Source organism: Neofelis nebulosa, chromosome 4 (genome assembly GCF_028018385.1).
Source record: "Neofelis nebulosa isolate mNeoNeb1 chromosome 4, mNeoNeb1.pri, whole genome shotgun sequence".
NCBI lineage: Eukaryota > Metazoa > Chordata > Mammalia > Carnivora > Felidae > Neofelis > Neofelis nebulosa.
This window is the reverse complement of record NC_080785.1, coordinates 36,177,500-36,198,899: the sequence shown is the minus strand read 5'-3', so window position 1 is coordinate 36,198,899 and position 21,400 is coordinate 36,177,500. Positions and strand designations below refer to the sequence as shown.

Here is a 21,400-nt window from a genome sequence, read left to right as displayed (position 1 = left end):
CTTTTGGGCTAAGACATTTACTTTTCAAGTGAGGCAAAGTTGGATAGACTGATGATTATGATTTGATAGTAATTACATTTTGTTTCTTATTTCTTGAATATAAAGGGACAAAGAATGATAATTTTTCTTTTTTAACTTGAGAAGGACTCTAACTCTAGAATTTCACAGATAAGGAAACTTAAAAAAAAATAAGTGATAAACTGTTCCTTAATAAATACTTAAAGCAGAAGAACTTTATTTTCCTCTTAGTGGTGGGTCACTAGTAAATCAGCGTGTATATGGACCACATGACATTTTCATTTATTCAGTGGAGAGTTTAGAGGGCCTGTGTTGAGCACTTGAATATTGGACATGATTCAAATGTGAGTCAAGTGTGTCTAGAGGCTTTATTCATACCTATTTTCTTTTAGTCAGCAATGCTTCATAATGCCCTGGTTTCATGAATTAATTTTAATGGAATTAAACTTGAACAGCTCAAAATTATATAATTAATTTCATTCAGCTTCAATTAAAGTTGCTAATTGAATCAAGCCTACTAGCATGACACCTGGCGGCAGTTAGCTTCATAACAGTAGCAGCAAGTGTGTGGGACTCTGCTGATGAGCTAGTTTGTGTATACTAGTGAGTTTTTATAAAAAGCTCTTCTGTTGATAATCTCAGAAAGGCCTTGAGTTGACTGTAACAGTGGAAAGATTTCTGGAGTTGTTTAAAAAAGTAAAGATTTTAATTGAAACGAACACCTCTCAGGAAGATTACATTTTCTCTAGGATAATGCTGAGTAAATGTTACATAAATCTTCTAGAACATATTGGTTTAGCATGCTTCTGATTTATATTTTACTGCTACCTGAATATGGTTTTGCTTTCTGAAAATACTTAGCATTGAAGACCTTGCTTTTTTTCAGAGATTTTTAGCCTCTGGACTTAGTCCTAAGCAGTGTCCATCTATTTTCATGTGTTGAAATGTGTTTCATGGCAGAACTTTTCAATTGTTGTGAAATCCCCATGGTACATGAGAAACTTTTGCATGTGCAGAAAATTTTTCCTTCCACTGGAAATGTTAACAGAGTTGACTAACAACTTCTGTTTGAATCTCTTTCCTTTCCTTGCTTCCATGGCTTGACATCATCCAGTTTCTCGTCCTTCTCTGACTCCTGTCTAATTGTACAGACCCCTGTTGGTACTCTTATTTTAATGTGCTCACTCTTTTGATGGGCCCATTCATTTAAATGGCTTTAGCAGTCAAGTTTAGGAAGATCACTTTTCCCAGCTATAACTTTATTTATGATTTGCACTTTCAAATATGCAACCTAAAGTCCTCCTCTACTAAACTGTAAAGTTCATGAAGGCCTGAGCTGTGTCTCAGAATTCATTGAGCCTTCATTGCCTGACACGATGCCTAAAACATCTACGTACAAATAGATATTTTTAACTAATAAATTGTTCTCCTCCTCTCCAGGTTTTCCCCTTCAAATCCTTGACCAAGAGAGCTCCATCGTCTCCAATCCCATCTTCCCTGATCATCTGTGCAAATCTCTAGTTATGTTCTCACATCTACCCCCTTTCCCATCTTGTTGTTCAGTTGATTAAACTCTGATTAAACTGGACTACTCTAAGCCCCTCTTATACTCTGTTCTCCCTCTTAGATACATCCATACTCCAGTGATTGTCAAGGATGTAAGTGCAGTAAAATTACCTAAGTGCCCCATCCCTAAATTGAAATAGAATCTTTAGTGGTGGGGTCCAGGAATCTGCTTTTTAAAAAGCCCCCCAAGTGAGTTAAAATGCAGACGGGATTGAGACACTGCTGTGCACAAATGAATTAATCTTCCTAATGCACAGCTCTGATAAAGCAATTCATAAAGCTTCAATGGCTACTTTGACTTACTTATCTTGCCTCGAAATTCTGTCTATATTTCTCACTCTCACATTCAGATGCCCATGCCGTGTCCCTAATCAAACCTTTATAGTCTTATCTCCTAATGTCCCCCTTAAAGTATTTCACACTCCAGCGAGTTGGAACCTTTGCTGGAGTTTATGCTTGTGGAGTTTGGCCAGGCCATGCTTCCACCTGGAATGACCTTTCTCCCATCTCTGCTTGCAGAATTCCTGCTAGTGTTTTGAAGACTATCCAACACGCACCTTTCTCTGGGGTGCTTTTCTTGAGGTCTGAATCTTGATGACTTTCTTTTTCTTCCTTTGAACCTCTTTATTGCTCTGGACCTCTTCTAACATGGATTTTACCTTGTGTTGTAGTTAGCTTTTTGTTTGAGTTGTTAGGTTCCTGATCAGATGTTACTTTTCCTTACTGGCTTTCCCCCTAAGAGCCCATAAACCCCTGTATAAATCTCCCATCCTAAACATCTCCCTTTGTGAGAATGCATAACACAGCCCTTGCCTCTTTCCCAAGTTTCTGCAGAGACAACCCTGCTTGTTTCTGTACCTTCTCACTTCTCAGTTGCTCCCCACTGAGCTTCAGCCTGGTTTTTAATCCCCACCGTTCATTGGGATCTCTTCTCCTTTGTTGCTTTCTCTGCTGCACCTGCCCTCTGCATGTATGGACTCATTTTCATCTTTTATGTGACCTTTCCACATTTCTCTGTCATGGCACACCACTTGTGTTATGATGACTTATTTACGGTAACAGGTTAGTTTTACTGTAAACACGTTTGTTTCTTCGATGCTTGTCACATAGTAGGTGCTCAATAAATCTGTTACTTCTTCAATACCTATGCGACAGTCAATAGAGGTACTGCTCCCATTTCCTTAAGTTATGGCATTATGGCAGGCTTGGAAGCATTTGGAAAAAAAACACCTTAAACTGAAAAAAAATAGAGAACAATATGTAACATTTAATGGTAATAGATCTTTTGTTTTATTTAGAAAAATGTGATAAAGAAAATACTGAGAGAAATATAACTCAAGCTGCCGATAGCTGCTTCACACATGGAATGATGCAAGACCAGTCCATTTGGGGAAATTGTTCAGATGACGAACTCATCCGAAGTAAGTATTTTTAGAGAAAATCAGAGTGATTTGGGTATATGCCTATGATAATAGGCTTTTAGTTAATTGCCCCATATAATTTTCCTGGAAATCTATAAACCAACAGAGTTTATCTGAAAGTATGTTCATGAGTATTTTAAAAAACAGAGCTAAAACTAGAATATAGGTAATCCTGTTTGTTCATTTTCATCCTTTGTTTTTTTTTTCTTAGAAAAGGAAGAATTGACCTGTAAACATTGGATTTTATTCTCATAGAGCTAGAGATAAAACTTAATTCCTTCTTGAGCAGTGACTGAGAAGTAGTCAGACAATTCTAAATGGACTGTGAAACTAAAAAGATAATGAAAGAACAAAAGGGCAATGAACAGTATTTTGGTAATGCCATTCTGGTCTCTGTTCTTGTAGCCAAATGACTCCAAATTTTTTTTTTACAATTCTCATCATTGGCATTACTTGGCTTTTCTTTTTCTTCTCTTCCTCTCCCTGAACTTGCTCTGTAGACTGTATACAAAAGCTGTGGTTTATTTCCATTTGATGGTGGGAATCCCCGGAAACACCAGTATCTTTTGGGTACTATGTAGAATACTCATGATGTGTCAGGTTCTCCTAAGACCTGAGGCTTTCCCCCACCCCCACCCCCACTCCGGTAGGTTCAAAATGAATTTGCTATATAATGAAATATTCTTTGTAGCAAACAGGTAAGTATAAAAAATATTGTTATGCTATTTGGTGATAGAAAAAAATACTGTCAATGGCATGAAATAGTTTCTTTGTTGAGATGATGATGATTCAGCCTGTATGATGGGACACTGGCACTCTGGGAGCAACTGTCGAGTTGTTTTACTAATATGCCCTGAAGAAATGCAGAGACAGGGAGCTTTGTGCCCCCCCCAACCCTGGGAAAATGGACAGATGAATGCATACACAAAAGATAAAGTCCGAAGACAGCAACGCCACTCCTGCCTGAAAAATAGCTGGTGAGAATTTCCAAATATTTGCGGGTGACCTTGGACTCTGAATTCTGATTTACAAATTTCAGAAACTGTATTTTCATTCTCGTCCTGGTCACGCTTTTCTAACTAAGGCAAAGGCGACTTTGTTGGGTCCAGAGAAAAATCTGATGTCTGGATTTGCCAAAACGGAATGTTTTATGTCATATTTAAACTCAACTCAAGCCTGGATAGCACTTCAAAGTTTGCTATTGTGATAGCTTCTGCTGTTCCAACTCCCTGACACTGAACTCTACAAAGCTGCCTGGATTTCCTTCTTTGGCCCCATAGGGTAGTTGGCCATCTCTGAATAATTTAATGTCTGTCTCTCTTAACCCCACAGCTAGGGAAATGTGTGTTTTCCTCTCAGCATCCAGCACATTTTGGGGGGCCCAGTGAAATCTTTTGTAATAACAGTAAGCCCTGGAAAGAAGGCCCTGGCTCAGAGTTGCATGGGGGAGGAGGGGAACATCTGTGGTGAGTCAGGACCGGGCTGGCTCCCGTTCCAGGAGTCCTGTGTGGCTCCCTGAGCACTGTGGAAGAGGAGGACAGCTGGCTCTCATGGAACTGATTTTAGTGTTCCCACTGTAGTGTGAGCTTGGCTGGATGCAGGGATCATCAGAAAAATGAGGCCGGCTGGGGTGTGGGAACGTTTTCAAATGCACAACCCACTCTTTTTCCAAGCTTCCATGGGATAGCTCAGCTGCATAAGCAACAAATAGAGGAGAGTGAGTCTGTTTAATACGACTTCTTTTTCTCTATCTGTTCTTGAGAGTGTTTAGAAGGGCTGGCAGCTAACATCTACGTTGTCCGGATGCCTGCTGCTTTCTTTGTTGGACATTTAAGGCGTAATTTATAGGGGACTGTTAGCTGTCAGTGTGATGAGGCTGTTTTTACTTTTCTGAGAATAACTGAGCTCTGGAAAGTCAAGGGAGTGGTTGCTTTGGAAATTGTATTCTAATTAAAGGGTGTATTCTCAGGCCTCATAAACGAGATCCAAGCTGAGAATAATTTCCAAATTATTCTCTGAACTTTAACCCTGACCTCAGTGGACCACCCACTTGTGGCTCACACTTGGTTCATACTCCACACAGAAGTTCATGAGCTTTGTGTGTCTTCCCTGGTCCTTCTAGAAAACATTGCAGGTGACAGACCTCAGGTACAGTGCTCTCAGGGCCTGGATTTCACATTGGTTGCCCTTGAGTTGCTAACTTATTACTGAGAATCCTTTCTGGAAGTTATAAATAAAAGAGAAGAAATCCATATGGAATCAAACATTTTGAATAAATAGGCCACACACAATCTGGTCAGGGAATGTGCATTGTGATTCTCTTTCTTATGAAATTTAAATTAAAAAGACAATTCTAATGACTCAAGTTTTTTTTTTTTTTTTTTTTAACCTAAATCAAATCAGTAAAGAATTAAAAATGTAAGGAAGGTAATTTGAGGAAATTTTATGTTTGGGAAGTTTTATTTTTTCATCTTATGAGTTTCCTTTTTACAGTTTACAATGGGTTCATGTTATGAGAAAATATTTTTGGTCTATAATTGCTGGAAAGGGGCTTAAGTCTAAAGTTTAGAGTTTGTAAGAGTATATTTTTATGACAACACAAGTAAAGACATTGGCTTTTCCCCTCAGTTTAGCGTATATGATTCAGTATATAATTTGGAGCTATGCCTTGTTTTTATAATCACTATTCCTCTGAATTGGTAAAATAAATGTGGCAGGGAAGTGACACCCTCAATTAATATTAATTTTTCTATTTAACCCATAATGCACATAAACTGGTAACAGGCAATAGGCAACATTTCATGTTTTAATTAGACTAGAAAAGGAACAGAAGTAACATTTTGATCTTAGTCTTTGGGGGGATTTCTAAGGTAGGAAGGAGTGTGTGTGTGTGTGTGTGTGTGTGTGTGTGTGTTCCTGTGTTCCTGTGCTTACATTCAGATACATGTAGTATTTTCCTTTAATTTAGGTCAAATTCTATTTTAATTATTTCTTATAGAGAGCTCACATTTTTCTTTGTTCTTCTTTCTAAAGTGCCTTAGGTCTCTATCTCTGATTTTCTAGGTCTTTCTGAAGAATTCTTATCACTTAACTTTATCCGTGGCCATTGCTTTTACATACATGTCTCCTAATTCTAAATGCCATTACTTAACTCCAGAAATTTTCCTTAGCTCCTCTTCTGAAATAAATGTCCCATTAAATTAAACTATTTTGTTCAGCTAATTCTCTCCTTTGTGATTTTGTAGAATTCCCATGATCTGAAGCAAAGTTCGAATGCTCTACTTAAATGGCAATCCTCATTCTATTTAACCCATTTATTCATTCTGAAGAGTTTCTCGCTCTCATAATAGTAAGCACTCAATTGGCAGTAGGTTGCAAGCCTGTTGCCCAAGTCACTCTTGCCTCCTGTTCATGGAGCTAATGCATCAGGCTTTTTCACTCGGCTTGCTGCTTGACATCTTCCTCTTGGTGTCCTCTGAGCTTCCTCTCAACATCAGTGGGCTCGGTTATGAGGATCTCTATTCTTTCTTTCCCAAGACTTGGCCAACGTAGCTCTGATCGCTCCTTAGTGAATATTATTTTATCACTTTAGGGGCTGCCTCCTCTATGTCTAATACTGGAAATGGCAGATACTCAGGTGTACTGTTTATATACAGAGGACATTTGTTACTTGGTGATAAGGAAAGATCAGGAGAGATTGGGATTTAAATTTCTTTTGCAGGTCTCATGTTTGAATGCACATTATAGTAGTAGTATTAATATTCTCCAAGAATTCACTTCATATAAAAGAGTATGTAAACAAACCCCTGAAATAAATACCACCCAATAAGACTGGGAGAGGCAGCTTTCGTGTTACGGTTCTCAGTGGACCTGGAATTCTTTCCTAATATTGCATGCTCATTCATTGTGAGATCCCATATCAGGAGCAACTCATTGTGACTTCATCTTGCTCAATATCTTTGCCTCCATTTGTCTCTCAGAAAAATTCTCTTTAAAAAAAAAAAATACACTGACCAAATGGTTATGTGGCTGCAGTTAAAATGCATTGGTCTGAAGAGAAGAATCTTTAAAAAAAATTTTTTTTTAACGTTTATTTATTTTTGAGACAGAGACAGAGTATGAACGGGGGAGGGTCAGAGAGAGAGGGAGACACAGAACCGGAAGCAGGCTCCAGGCTCTGAGCCATCAGCCCAGAGCCTGACGCGGAGCTCGAACTCACGGACCACAAGATCGTGACCTGAGCTGAAGTCGGATGCTTAACCGACTGAGCCACCCAGGCGCCCCACGAAGAGAAGAATCTTTAACCATTTGTTATTCCAAAATCGAACTCCTGTTATTCCAAAATCGAACTCCAAAATCGAGTTGATGGTCAGGTTCAGATCCTGGATACATGATTCCTGCTGGTGTTGGGCAAGTTATTTAAACTCTATGATCAAAATTCTCCTTTTTTAAATGGAGGTCCTGGGGTGCCTGGGTGGCTCAGTCAGTTAGGCATCCAACTCTTGGTTTTGTCTCAGGTCATGATCTCCTGGTGTGTGGCATTGAGCCTTGTGTTAGGCTTCACATTGTAAACATGGAGCCTGCTTCGGATTCTCTCTTCCTCTCTCTCTCTGCCCCTCCCCTGCTCTCTCTCTCAAAATAGATAAGCTGTAAAAACAAAATAAAATGGGGGTACTACTTCTGTATACCTTATTGTGTTATTTTAAGGATTATAGGAGAAAAATATTTTTTATGCTTAATTATCACAGAAATATGTGTCTAAACATTGAATCAATTTATTGATTTTCATTATCTTTGGGCACAAGTATCCATTTCAAAGCTTTGTTTTTTGCTTTTGTTCTTGCTCGGTTTCTTTCTCTCGTTCTTTCATTGTTTCTTTCGTTCTTTCTGGATCCATGGTTCGAATGGGTTACATGTCCAGACACCTGATATGCTGGGTATTAGACCATGTCTTCCTGAGATCATTGATAATTATGTCATAATAGAGCATTGGATATTACATGGTTTGTGCTTAATAAATCCTTAAGAAGTACATGGAATTAATGAGATTCTTAAAAATACATCTTGCTTGTATTATTTCATACTTTAAGTTCCTAATATGAGCATTCTAAATCAATACATTCTTTCTTTTTTGCCTTCCAACCCCCTTCTTACTCTCAAGCCATACCTGATTCATTCACGTCGAGTTCCAAATATTCATATATGACTCCTAAAGATATTAAAACAGTCAAGTCATAGGTTTGACTGCTCTTCACTTTGAAGCTAGTCTGAAGAGTTCTCAGTGAATGGTGGCAGTGCTCTGAATAATGTTCATTGTCTGTGGAGGTGGGTAGGAATGGCACTTTATGTAAGACCTATTTTCGTTCCCTAGTTCTTATTTTTCTTGCTTTGCTAGAAGAGTCTGAGACTCCTTTAGTTCCTTTCTTCCTTCATTGCTCTTTCCTTTGCTTACTGCCTATCTCCCCAGCTTCCTTCCTTTCTTCTTCCTTCTCCTATCTTTCTCAACCTTTTTAAATTAGTTTTAAAATGCTTCACGTTCTATAAAGTATACAATGTATATAGCTGATGTTGTTGTCCTTACTATTCCTATTGATATTCTAATTTATTACTTACCCTTCACCCTTATCTTATACCATGACTCATTTCATTTCCAGTCTATCTCTTGCTGCCCTTTTGTCAAAGATTTTCAGGCTCTTTCTGATATCCCTAAAATCTTTTGGTCTTTTTTGGGAGAGATTGAGATGATATTGAAATACAGGTGGCGGGTGGGGTTCAGTGAGGGAATCAGATATATTCCTTTCCCATTTGGGAGTTTCTTCAAGTCTCAGGGAGGAGCTGAGGCCTGGAAATTACCACAGAGATTACCCTGAAAATGCTAACCACTGAAGAAATAACTAACATGTAATGATCAAGACCATAAATGCTGCGGTCTAGATAATTTTAGTTCTCAAACCTCCAACTTTCTGGAGTTGAATACTGTGTGAATTTAAACATAAATTATTTTTTGTAGAATATGTTATTCATGGGTACCTTTCAGGATTAGGAGTCAAAATATAACTTTTAAAGCTGAATAAGAAATCAGTTCTTTTAAGATGAAGTGTTACAGTGTGCTGACCCTGTGTTATGTTTGTGATGCAGTGATGAACACTACAGGTGTGGCCTCTGTGTTCAGAGTTTATAGTCTTGAAATAATGTGTATTATGAAAGCTTTGATGGGAAGGAGCAGGTTGTTATATTTTCACATTTGAGAAACACAAATTCTCATGTTAGGGAGAGGTCAAAATGGGTTTTCCAGAGGGAGCGATGTATTTGGTAAAGCCAAAAGGAGCTAGCCAACTCTGGCAGAGCATGGGAGTGAGTGGAGCCAGTGTTCCAAGCCAATAGGATGGTTTACAGGTCTAGAGGTAAGAGGTCAGCTTGAAGAGAGTTGGAAAAGTTTTGCCTAAGCTGAGATGGAAAATATTGGATGAGAGCTGGAGGGAGGTGGGAGGCAAAGAATCTGTGAACAAAGGGTTAAGGGAAGATGGAAGGTATTGAAGGGAGTAGTGACTTAAGCAGGTTTATTATATTGTTTGCTTATATTTTAGGGCAATAACTCTTGGGGTAGCTGGAAAATATAAGTTAGAATGAGAAAAAGAAAATATTAGGATACCGACTGGGAGACTGTTGTATTAATCCAACTGAGAAAGATCGGTCTTGGATGGGGTAATGGCAGGTAGGATTCAGCTTTTTGGGGTGTACAATCAGTAAGACATATGGGGTAGGGGAATGGCAGGTGCTGGGGATGAGGCCAGGGTTTTTAGTTGGGACAAATGATAGTTATGATGAAAAGACAGTGGGGCAAAGTACTTAAGGACGTTGTCCAAAGAGAGTTTATAGCGCTGGGCTGAGGATATCAGATGGGTTGAGAAGGAAGTAAAAACAGGAAAGATCTAACAAATAAGAAAACTAGCCAGAGTGGCTGACAGTCCCTAAAGGTTTCTATTCCTGAAGAAACAAAACAAGTATCAATGCAGTAAATGAACAGGAGAAGTAGAAAGAGTAGATGAATTATGAGATTGGGAAATAAGAATTTAAGATTTCTGAGGTAGGACAACACCCAAGGTGTAGTTGTGAGGCTGGATATCTGAAAGAGTGTCTTCCAAATCCAGAGTGCTAGATTGGGAAGAAATTTTGGAGGCTTCATAAAAATTGCCCTGTTTAGTAAATGGGGAAACAAATCCAGAGGTTCATTTCAATCAGCATGGCCAGTAAGAGGCAGAGCTGGGGCTTATCTATGTTTTTTGTTTGTTTTGAGTCTCAATCATCCGAATTCTTCATCAAAACATAATAGTTGAGAAGAAGGCAGCCAGTTGGTTATCTCTGGTTCTTTCTGCTTTGCCCTAAGATTAGTCACCTGTTGGGGAAGAATGGAAGAGTAGTTTGATATTCTTTAAGCTGAAGACCCTGAAATGAATGAAAAATAATGCACACTCTGTGGAGCTGCTGGTTTGCTTCATTGAAAGATTCAAAGGGGTCTTCTCCATCTAGTTCAGTAATATACAAAATTGGGATTTTTAAAAAAAAGATATACATATCTCTATCCATCTATATGTATATATCTATATGTATGTGGGGGGTTATATATATAATTGTGTGTGTATATATATGATTTTTATCAAATTAGATGTGTATTTTTCTTTTTTTTTGTAATGAAAGATATCTCTTTGCAATAGTTACTTTTAGGGAGTTATGTCAAATTAAGTGTGGGGGGTACATTTGTGAAGAAGACTTCCACTTAATATTGTGTATACCTTCCTCTGAATCATTGATTTCCCCCCCCCAGGGTAAATTTTCTTATATTAAAAGCAATAATATTTTAAAAAGAAAATTCTCCCAGATAGCAAAAAATACCAGGGCAAGGGGCCAGCTTCCCAAAGCTACATTAGAGCCCCAGTCACTTGTAAGAAATGCTTCTCAAGTGACAGATAAGCCAGGAGATTCAGATTCCTTCAGGTTCTGTGGAAGACAGGACCAGCTAAATAAATTGGTGGGTGTGTGTGTGGAGAATAGTGCGAAATGAGAATTCAGGTCCCCTTATTCAAAAATTGTGAATTTTAAGATGGCAGCAGCTGAGATTTGCACAGGTCACAGGTCCATGAAGCTGGGCCTGGCTGGAGGCTTCAAGAGAGTGGCCATTCAGTTCTGGTCAGCAAAAGAGAATACTGTATACCCGTTTTATAATTTGGTTTTTCAGTAAGGCACTAAAGTTCTAGAATGAGGAAGTTTTTCTTTGCTTGGCAGATCCTGCGTTTGTCACAAACACAAATGACTTGTACAGGTACTTGGGAGCTGCCATGCAGCAGACTCTGGAAGACAGTGGTTCCGTGCTTTTATCCAGCCACAGGAGTGAGACCTGCTTCCAGCTTTATCCATGGCTCAGTAGTAGAGAATGAGGTGTGTTAGAATGAGGAGGCTTGGTAGAAATTCCTCTCCTTTCCTTCCAGGAACTCCATTTCCCCTCTGCCTTAGCACAGCTGAGAGTCAATACAGTGACTTGTCCTGTGTTTCTTGCAGTGAGTCTTTCAGGACTCAGTGGTAAATCCGTGCTCCACAGTTTTCCACTGGAAGCTGGATTCTTCCCAAGTCCTTGGGTTCTGCAGTAAAACACATAAAAGGGAAATTTCTTTTAAAACCCTCTGATGCTGGTCTTAGAGGGTGAAATTGCATTATGTGAGCTAGAGAAGGAGTGGGTGGAGAAATTTGTTCTGCACTGGAATATAATCTAATTAAATACATTTCCCATGGTTCTTGAGAACTTAGATTGGGAAATTTTAGAAAAAGCAAAAGATTTCCACCGTCTCAAATTGTCATAAATAATTGATTCATGCCTGTGATCTAATAAGACCATTCATGTCCTCTATGGATGCTGCCCATCATTGCTCCTCGTAATGGAAAAGGTACTAATGTATCATCCACGAAGAGGCCCGTCTCTGCAGGTGGTCTTCTGCATATTTGTTCAGCACTGCAAAGGTGCTGTAGTCATCACAAAGGTGAGTGAAATGTAGGCAGCAGCAGTGAGAACATCGCGTCCAGAGGATGATGTGATCATGTGCAATTAGCATTTTTCTCCTCTTCCTTATGAGTTAGTTTCTTCTTTTTGCACTTCTCCCGTATCCAGTAAATTTTTGAAAGTCCTATCAAATAGCTCTGAATATGAATATTTACTACTGGAAATGTCAAATGAACCCATATTCTTACATATTTAGGTTTCTAATATTTTTCACTTTAGCAAGTTTCAGGTGGTTGATTTTTGGTCTGGCTTTACCTGTTGAAACAGAACAAATGCCTTTTAGTACTTTTTAGGTAGATAGGTATAATTTGCCTTTTTTTAAAAAATAAGAGGAATCCCTTTTAATTTCTATAGATTATACCCCAGTGGAATATATGTGTGTAATTTAAAATGTGTGTGTGTGTGTGTGTGTGTGTGTGTGTATTAGTTTGAGAGAGAGAGAGGGAGAGGGGGGGGGAAGAGAGAGAGAGAGAGAGAGGGAGAATCTTAAGCAGTCTCCACGCTCAGCATGGAGCCCGACATGGGGCTTGATGTCACGACCCAGGGTTCATGATGTGAGCTGAAATCAAGAGTTGGGTAGTCAATCAACTGAGCCACCCAGGCACCCCCCCTTTTTAATATATCATTTTACATGTAATGTCATAAGATCTTACTTATAGGAGGTTGAATAAAACTGGCTTTTTCTATAAAGTCCAAATTTGTTTGGACTGATCCAAATCAGGGTAAAATATTTCAGGCTATAAGATCTTCTGATAATTTAAACATTAAATTTGAGGGGCGCCTGGGTGGCTCAGTCGGTTGAGCCTCCGACTTAGGTTCAGATCATGATCTCACGGATTGTGAGTTCGAGCCCCGCGTTGGGCTCTATGCTGACAGCTTGGAGCCTCGAGCCTGCTTTGGATTCTGTGTCTCCCTCTCTTTCCTACCCTCCCCCGTTCATGCTCTGTCTCTGTCTCAAAAACAAATAAACATTAAAAAATAATAATACTAAAATAAAGATTAAATTGGAGCCTAGCTGCTAGTCTGATACGTGGAAAGTTGATGTGAAGGGGGTGTTGGTAGTAGCTGACACTGGAAGTCAAATGGCAGTCTTAAATTACTCATTGCGTGGAGGAGTATTGAGTGTGTTGTTGCTCTGATCATTCTCACATTCTGTTCCACCTTCTAGCCTAAACTATTTGATCCCTAACTAGTATCCAATTTGTTCTCGAAGTCAAAGCTTCTTTTAGTTTCTTTATAAAGCTTCTTTTAATTTCTTTGAAATCACACTGATTCTTGACGACTTTAGCTCAAAGGCCCTAATGTCTATTTCACTTCAGCCACCTTACAAATATAGACCCACCTTGGACCTTGTTACTGCAAAATCTCTAAGATTTTGAAATCAGAAATTGACTTTCTCATTTCTGCCTGTTTTTGACTTTAATTATGCCTAATCTGTGAACTATGTTCTTTTGCCTCATAGTAACTCATCTGCTTCTTCGCTTCATGTGCCTTTGTTTTCATGGCCTGCTAGCACCTGCAAATGATCTGTCATTATCCCCCTCAATTCTATGACCTTGTATCCTATTTGCCGTGATAATAAAGTAAAAGACAACACCATCAGTATTCTCAGTTCAGATTCCAGGGGCTCATAGATAAAAGATGATCTATGGGGATCTATGATCTATGGGGATCATAGATAAAAGATGTTATATCACAGTAAGATTAGCTGTGGTATAAATACATATTCTCTAATCTCAATTGAGACCTCTCTGATACTCAGCTATACTTTAATTTCTGGTTGGTTTTCACTTATGGTCTATTTTTGCCTTTTGATTTTATGACACTTCTGTTTGCTGAAGACTCAGATTGTATTCTGATACATCTGTCTCCATCACTGAGATATTCTAGGCTCTATTTTAATACTAGCTCCTGGTATTCAAACCCAGTTTGGTCCACATGGCTGATACTTAGTCTCTCCTGGAAGGTTAAATACAACTAAAATCGTCTTTTTTTTTTTTTTTAACATTTATTTATTTTTGAGAGAGGGAGAGAGAGACAGAGTGTGACTGGGGGAGGGGCAGAGAGAGAAAAGGAGACACAGAATCCAAAGCAGTCTCCAGGCTCCAAGCTGTCAGCACAGAGCCCGACGTGGGGCTCGAACCCACGGGCTGTGAGATCATGACCTGAGCCGAAGTCGGACGCTCAACCGACTGAGCCACCCCGGCGCCCCTAAAATAGTCTTTTAATACTAATAGGTCAGTTATCGCAGTGGTCTCTTCTCAGACTTCTGTGTGTAGTGTTTGACATGACGTGTTTCCTGCTGGAAATTCCTGCCCCTGCCTGTGTAGCTATACGGGGTTCCTTTTCGGATCCTCCAGATGCTCTGAGTTCCTTTCTGTCTCTGAGCTTTTCCCCTCTGGGTCTGCCCACCAGACTTAATTGTCAGTTCCCAAGAGAGACTTCCCAGACTTCTCAGTCTAAACTGGGCTTCCCTATTTCTCCAGGCATCCTTGCTTTCTGTCGTTGTCACAATTTGTAACTTGTTTCTGCTGTTACATGTCTACAGGTCTCCTGGCTTTAAGTTGCACCCCCAGCAATTAGCATTGATCCAGGAGTACATTGGACCTTCCCTAAGCTATTTTGGATGACTGTGGGAGTAAAAGAAATTTTGTTTTTTTTCCTCCACTACTTCCTTTCATGAAGTTTTGCCATAGCCCAAATGCATTCCTTTTTCTTCCCTCTCCGGGTCCAGTATTTTCCTTCTCCCATGCTTCACTCATGTTACCTGTCTCCCCACATCTCCGGCTGTACAGGCGAGCCATGCTGTGATTTCTGCAAGCAGAGTGGCTTTATCTTCATCTCTCCTAAAGGGCTCGTTAATTTTGAAATCATCCTGTGTGGATGGCCCTCTTCCTCATCACTGAACTGAAGGCTCCTTAAAGGGAGAATTGGCGGCTCATTCAGCTTTGTAGCCCTCACAGCATATAGCCCAGGGCCATGCACAGAGTTTGTTCCCAATACTGTCATGTTAATTGTTGAATAAATGAAAATCTGTACCTTTTGACTACATTTAGCTTCTCTGTAGGAGACTGACAGCTTTGAATTGGTTAAGCTGTAGTAATTTGTCTTAAAATGTGGATTGACTATCTTTGCCTCTCTTAAGGAGCTAATTTTCTCAGTCTACAGTTCATGCATATCAAAGGATGCTTTTTATTAGTAATATTAACAATGTTATTACTTAGAGCTTTTTACAGTTAATGAAATTTTTCATATTGATGATCTCACTTGGCCTATCAGCAACTTTATCAGGCAGGTGGAATAAGTATTATTATCTGTAGATGGGACTGAGCTCAGAAAAGTCAAGCAGTTTACCTAGGGCCACACAGCTAATCTTCCAGTGATGTAGCCCTGACTCTCAGATGGGGAAAGAGTAGGGAAAGAGTCAGGACTCTGTGGTGTTCATGGTCCCCTAAAGATTACATTAAAATCCTAGGGGAGATGATAGTTTTCTTAAATTAATAGTTTATTCCAAGCTGAAAATTCTAATCCATTTCCCTGGTTGGAAATTATTGCCCTTTTTCACTATTAATGATGTGACCGTATCCTGCCTTTGTGTTGGGTCTTAAAAAAAGTTGGGAAAATTTTAATCTACTATATTCTTTTGGAATTTTATCTTTGTTGTGATAAATTCAAGTCTATTCCTGGGCTTACAATATACTTGACGTTTTAGAAAAAGGGCTTCTTTGTTTTCAGAACTATTGTCTCATTGCCTCTATGAGAACTTACTTGGTCTCATTCGGAGAGATGGGCAGAGAATCTTGACATCTGCTGTTCTTTTTTTGTGGTCTGAAGATAGGCATTTTCTTTTGGCACCAAGAAGAAATCAGAAACTGAAGCTAAAGATACAGGGGCCAAAATATGCTGCTGTAGTCCTATGCCGTTGTTGAAAGCAAGGGTTCTCCACTCTTTGCATTAGCTTCAAAACATATTGATGTCCAGACCAGTCCACGCCAGTGAACGTAGATCATATGTGGGCATGGTCTGGACAAGCTTAATTTTTCAGAGCTTCTTAGTTAATTCTGAGGTATAACTCAGACTTAGAACTAATACAGTTTTCAATTGAATATATTGCCCAGAGTTTTTTCTTTGAACATTTAGAGACTTTTTGTTTGTTTGTTTTTTAGAAAGTGGTTTCTTAATAGTTGTGCTTAATGACCCCTAGGGACTGATAGCCATGGCTGCCTTTTTGGGAGAACCCAGGTACTGGCTCCTTGTTTGAGACTAAGCTTGTTTTGAAGTTTTCTAGAGAGATGTTTACATCGTTCACAAAGTGTTTCTTACTTTTAGTTTCACTGTGCAGCACTTTGCGTTTTATAATACTGGAAAAGAACTATTACAGTTGGTACTTGTGGCCTCGTTAAATGGCATGATGGGGTTGGATAGCGCAATGAAAGGACTTTAAAATCGAAAACTTGATGTCGCCATAAGGGATTATTTGATTATCTTAGGAATCTTGATTTATTAACCCAAGATCAAGGTTTATGTTCCAGAAGAGTCAGATTTCTTAAGGTTGAAAACTCTTTTGCCTGTTTTTCCGAGGAATTACAAATGCCTGCTTTCATCTTCTCTTGACACTCTGTCCCGAATGGGAATAAGCTATCTCTTTCAGTTAAAAATGTCTGCAATAAGCAGCCTTCCAATCAAGTGTGTGTAGATATAGTGGAAAGAATATCTCCTTACCTATTACAGCGAGAGTTTGTTCTCGAAGTAAAGCAAAGTCCCTTATAATAGAGATACAGTTTACCTAAGAGTCAGATTAATAAGTAAAAAAAGATCAGCTTTTTGAATAATATATGAATTCATATGATATCTGTGGTATCTAGGCATTTGGGACAATACATAATTAGTTTCAGTGCCTTTAGAGAGGGAGATGTGGATGTTAAAATAAATTGCTGATGAAGCACATACTTTGGAGAACAGTGTATTTCAAAACTTTGTGCAGTATCAGCTATTTCTTTCAATGGTATGGAAATATAGCATAAGACGGAGAAGATTTATTAGGGGCAGTTGTACACCATTCTTACTGTATAAAAGTTCATAGTTTGCTCATTTGGAGCTAGCTACTAAAAGAAGAAGAATGGCAAATATTTACAGGGCTGCTGGGAAAACATTAGTTCTGTACAACTTCTGGCACCATTTTTTGTTGCCAGTAAACCAGGAATAAGCATTTGCTTGCATAAGAATCATCACTATCGCAATATTTAAGCATTTAAAAGAGCTTGGTCATTTAGTTATTAAGAGTGACTGTTTTTACAAAACTCTGTAGAATGGACCTACCCCAGAAGATTCAGTACTCGTGGAGTGAGAAGACCTGGAATTGTGGAATAAATATATTCTGAGAGAAGAAGGGAGGAACAGAGTTTGGAATAAATTGATTTTATTAATTTGTTAATTAGTTAAAAAGTGAAACTGACTCTATGGAAGGAACTGTTTTGCCATGAGGAATGGATATTCCAAACTCAACTGTTCTTGGGCAGTAGCCTGTCTCCTCATTCTTACCTTGAGGGAGTTCTTCAAAGGTTTCAGTTTTACCAGGAAAACTAATTAGGCTCCAACCTACACACTAGATGTAGTTGAACGTTCTCTGCGAGCACAATTTACCATCGGCTCCTGAGTGTGTGAGACTCATAAACGAAATACTGTATCTTTTGCACAACTCTTTGAAGTTTGTGCTCTGAGGTTGGTACATTTACGCTATCATTATCTTAAATGGTTTCACAAGTTTTTCCCTGAGAAGTGGGGCCCTTTACCTAGCCAAGGATTCATCTCCCTGCTCATCACTTTTCTCAGGTTCGCTTATTTTGATAAACATGACGTTGATGAGCAATTCCTTGTCTCCATTAAGCCTAAAGAAAATGAGGGGTTTGTTAGAACACTCACTGGGAAGAAGTCTTTAATTTAGTTTGTTTTTTTTTTTTTTTTTTTTTTTTTTTTTTTTTTTTTTTTTAAAATTTTTTTTAACGTTTATTTATTTTTGAGACAGAGAGAGACAGAGCATGAACAGGGGAGGGGCAGAGAGAAAGGGAGACACAGAATCTGAAACAGGCTCCAGGCTCTGAGCTGTCAGCACAGAGCCCGACGCGGGGCTCGAACCCACGGACTGTGAGATCGTGACCTGAGCCGAAGTCGGACGCTCAACCGACCGAGCCACCCAGGCGCCCCTAATTTAGTTTGTTTTTCTGGTGACATCTACAGCGTTAAAGTAAAAATATTTAAATGGAACAGTTCACTGAGTACATACTTAATGTGTAAAAAGAATGAATGTGTGGGAGTGGTCATTTTCTGCATTTAATTTTTTTCTTTTTTACTAAAAACAAACAAAAGCCCAACCACTACTTCTTCGACCTAAAAAACAAAACAGGGTAACTAAGCTCACAGAGTCAGAATCTACAGCTCTGGCAGGCTGAAGAAGGGCGATTATAGCTTGGTCAGTAATAATGACAGATTTTAGTGTCCATTTTAGTGCATGAAACACTAAATTACAATGAATTGAAAAGATGGGTAGTTTATAAACCTAGAATAGCATATCTTGGGGGATAAGGATGACGTTAAATTGTTTGAGGATGGTTTTGGTCTTTTCTCTTAATTGTAGGTACAGTGTTATTTTCACATCTTTGCATATTAATACAAATGTGGAAGTATTTGTGGATAGTCTTTTTTGGAGAGAGGCTCATTATTATGTGTCTCTCACCCTTTAACGTACCCCTATTTTTTTTGTTTGTTTGTTTTTGGCACAAATATTAGAACTCAGTCCCTTGAAAAATGTCATATAGAAGTTTCGTTATTCAGATAACTTAATTTTTATAAGTCTGCATGAGTGCTGTTTCAACTTAGTTTCCAGGCAGTAGGGCCTGATGCAATCCACTCTAGTATGCCTTGCGAACTAAGTGCTGAAATCTCTCCTACTGTTACTGATGATGTATGAAGACTTGGGAAGAACTGGAGGTGTCACCGACGACAGGTACAAACATAGCATGGTGCTTTTTTTTTTAATTTTTTTAACGTTTATTTATTATTGAGAAACAGAGAGAGACAGAATATGAGCAGGGAGGGGCAGAGAGAGGGGGAGACACAGAATGAGAAGCAGGCTCCAGGCTCTGAGCTGTCAGCACAGAGCCCGATGCAGGCTAGAACTCACGAACCGTCAGATCATGACCTGAGCCGAGGTCAGACGCTCAACCGACTGAGCCAGCCAGGCTCCCCACATGGTGCTTTTTTAAAGCAGAGGAAGGTACACATGTGGCAAGCCAATTAGATTGACTCCCATATTCTTAATAGACAAAGGCAAATGTAGGAAAAGTGAAAATGAAATTATGGGCAAAAGCTTGACTTGTCACCTAGCTCTAGGTTTGACTGGAGTGATGCTCCTGGTCAGACATTATAAAAGGGGCTTTGTATATGCAGAGAAGGTCAGATGTGAAGTCCTGTGATTTGGATTCTAATCCTGACCAAAACTCCTTAGCTTGGGATCACTGGGCAAAGTCATTACATGGTCTCCACCTTCAGAATATGGACGAAGGGAGGTACTCTCTTCTCTCACTACCTCTTGAGGTTAGTGAAGAGGAAAACATGAAAACCTAAGTGGAAATACATTGTTAACTCTAAGTTTCTAGATGCACATTTGTAATACATAACAGTGACAGTAACTGGTACCCGGATTAGACTAAGAAGTGCAGGGCCATTTTGAGTTAGGCATTGGAAAGAATGGAACCTCTTCTTAATCCCATATTCAGGCTGATCCCGAGATACTGAGCAAGGACCCAGGAAAGAAAGTGGAGTTGTCTGGATTCTCCCATTGCTTAGCCAGGAGTCAGCAGGGGAGAGTCAAGTACACACAGCATGGCCTATTGGTATGATCCTAAAACGAAAACAAAAACAACCTAAAACACATCATCAGAGTTGCCTATAAAACCATGAGAAAATGAGACTCTGCACTGAAGAGGCCTCTCTTTATTTTAAAATGAGTTTTCAGTTTTAAATATAATGAAATATCTCAGTCATAAACAAAAGATTACTTTTCTAGGAAAAGGATACTAATTTGCCCTTGATCCTGGTAATATCCCACTCTATTAGTGTTTTCAGGATAAAACAATACTCCTACCTAAGTTACCAATCAACTTACATGTTTAATAAATAGAACTCTGATTTTTCTTAACATTAAAGTAGCTCCTTTAGAAACAGGGAAAAATGAATATTGAAAACACCCATGAATGAACCGGGCTCAGCTTTAACAAGTGTTAACATTTTGCCACATTTTCTTAAAGTGTGTGTGTGTGTGTGTGTGTGTGTGTGTGTGTGTGTGAGTGATTGTTTTTTAAAAATCATGTTTAACATGGCAGATTGGACATACATATTCCATTCCCTTTGGAAATCCCACTTAAATGATTATAAATTAAAGATAATTTTACAGAGACAGAAATTTAAGGAAAGCAAGAACAGACCAGGAAATGACAGATCAGAGATGTTAAGAGTTTTCTGTAAGATGGAAAGTAGATGAGGAAATAACTGACTTTGTAGCACTGAGTAGCCAAAACCTAAGTGTCAGTATGACACAATCTGGCAGTACCCCCAAAAGGCTCCAGATCTTGAGTCACCGAGGCTCTTGGGCTCTGGGGTGAACTTTGACGCCCGGAAGTGTGCTGGTTGGAAGTTTGCATACAGAAGGCTTAGACCATCAGATCTCTTCCCCTGCTTGAGTCCGAGTACCATATTATTCCCACTCTGACTCTCATAAGACACAAGAGAGGGATGCTCTGGGCAATATAAACCAGGGAGGCTCCAGATCATAGGCACCTGGCACAGCACAGCACGGGAGTGAGTGGCATAGTGATCACAGGGTGCTCAGTGAAAATCAGCTGCCGGAAGGATGAGTCACAGTTACTGTCCCAGCCTCCTTTCCTCCTAAGCATTGATGGTCATGAACCAGATAGCACATACTACATAGAGAAAATACTTATTTTCATATTCTGTTTTGTTCACTGGTTTTCCATTTTTGAAAAAAACAAGTCTTAATTTTACCCCTACTGATTACCATTAGGGGTACAGCCCTGAGCTCCTGACATCTGGCCAAGAGCAGAGCGTTTGTGAACCTTGTGAAATTAGTAATTGTTGGCTGGAGGTGGACAGCTCAATCACTACTATCACTCCCTCTGGTTAACCTGGCTCCCAATCAATGGTCCTATTTAAATGTCATACCTTCCACCCTCTCAGACTCCTTTCTCTAGAAAAAGATGACATTTGAATACTTACCTTAATAGATATTATCTAGATGACATAGATTCCGAATTATAAGGCCCTAACA

At 39.2% G+C, this 21,400-nt stretch overlaps 1 protein-coding gene across 1 annotated transcript in view; it reads left to right on the top strand.

The window, feature by feature from the left end:
- The window catches only part of MDFIC (MyoD family inhibitor domain containing), an 87,757-nt gene that overhangs the window by 16,000 nt on the left and 50,357 nt on the right, over window positions 1–21,400 (top strand). The window contains exon 3 of the mRNA XM_058724526.1: window positions 2,883–3,005. Coding sequence (XP_058580509.1) covers window positions 2,883–3,005 — 123 coding nt within the window. The remainder of the gene's footprint in view (window positions 1–2,882; window positions 3,006–21,400) is intronic.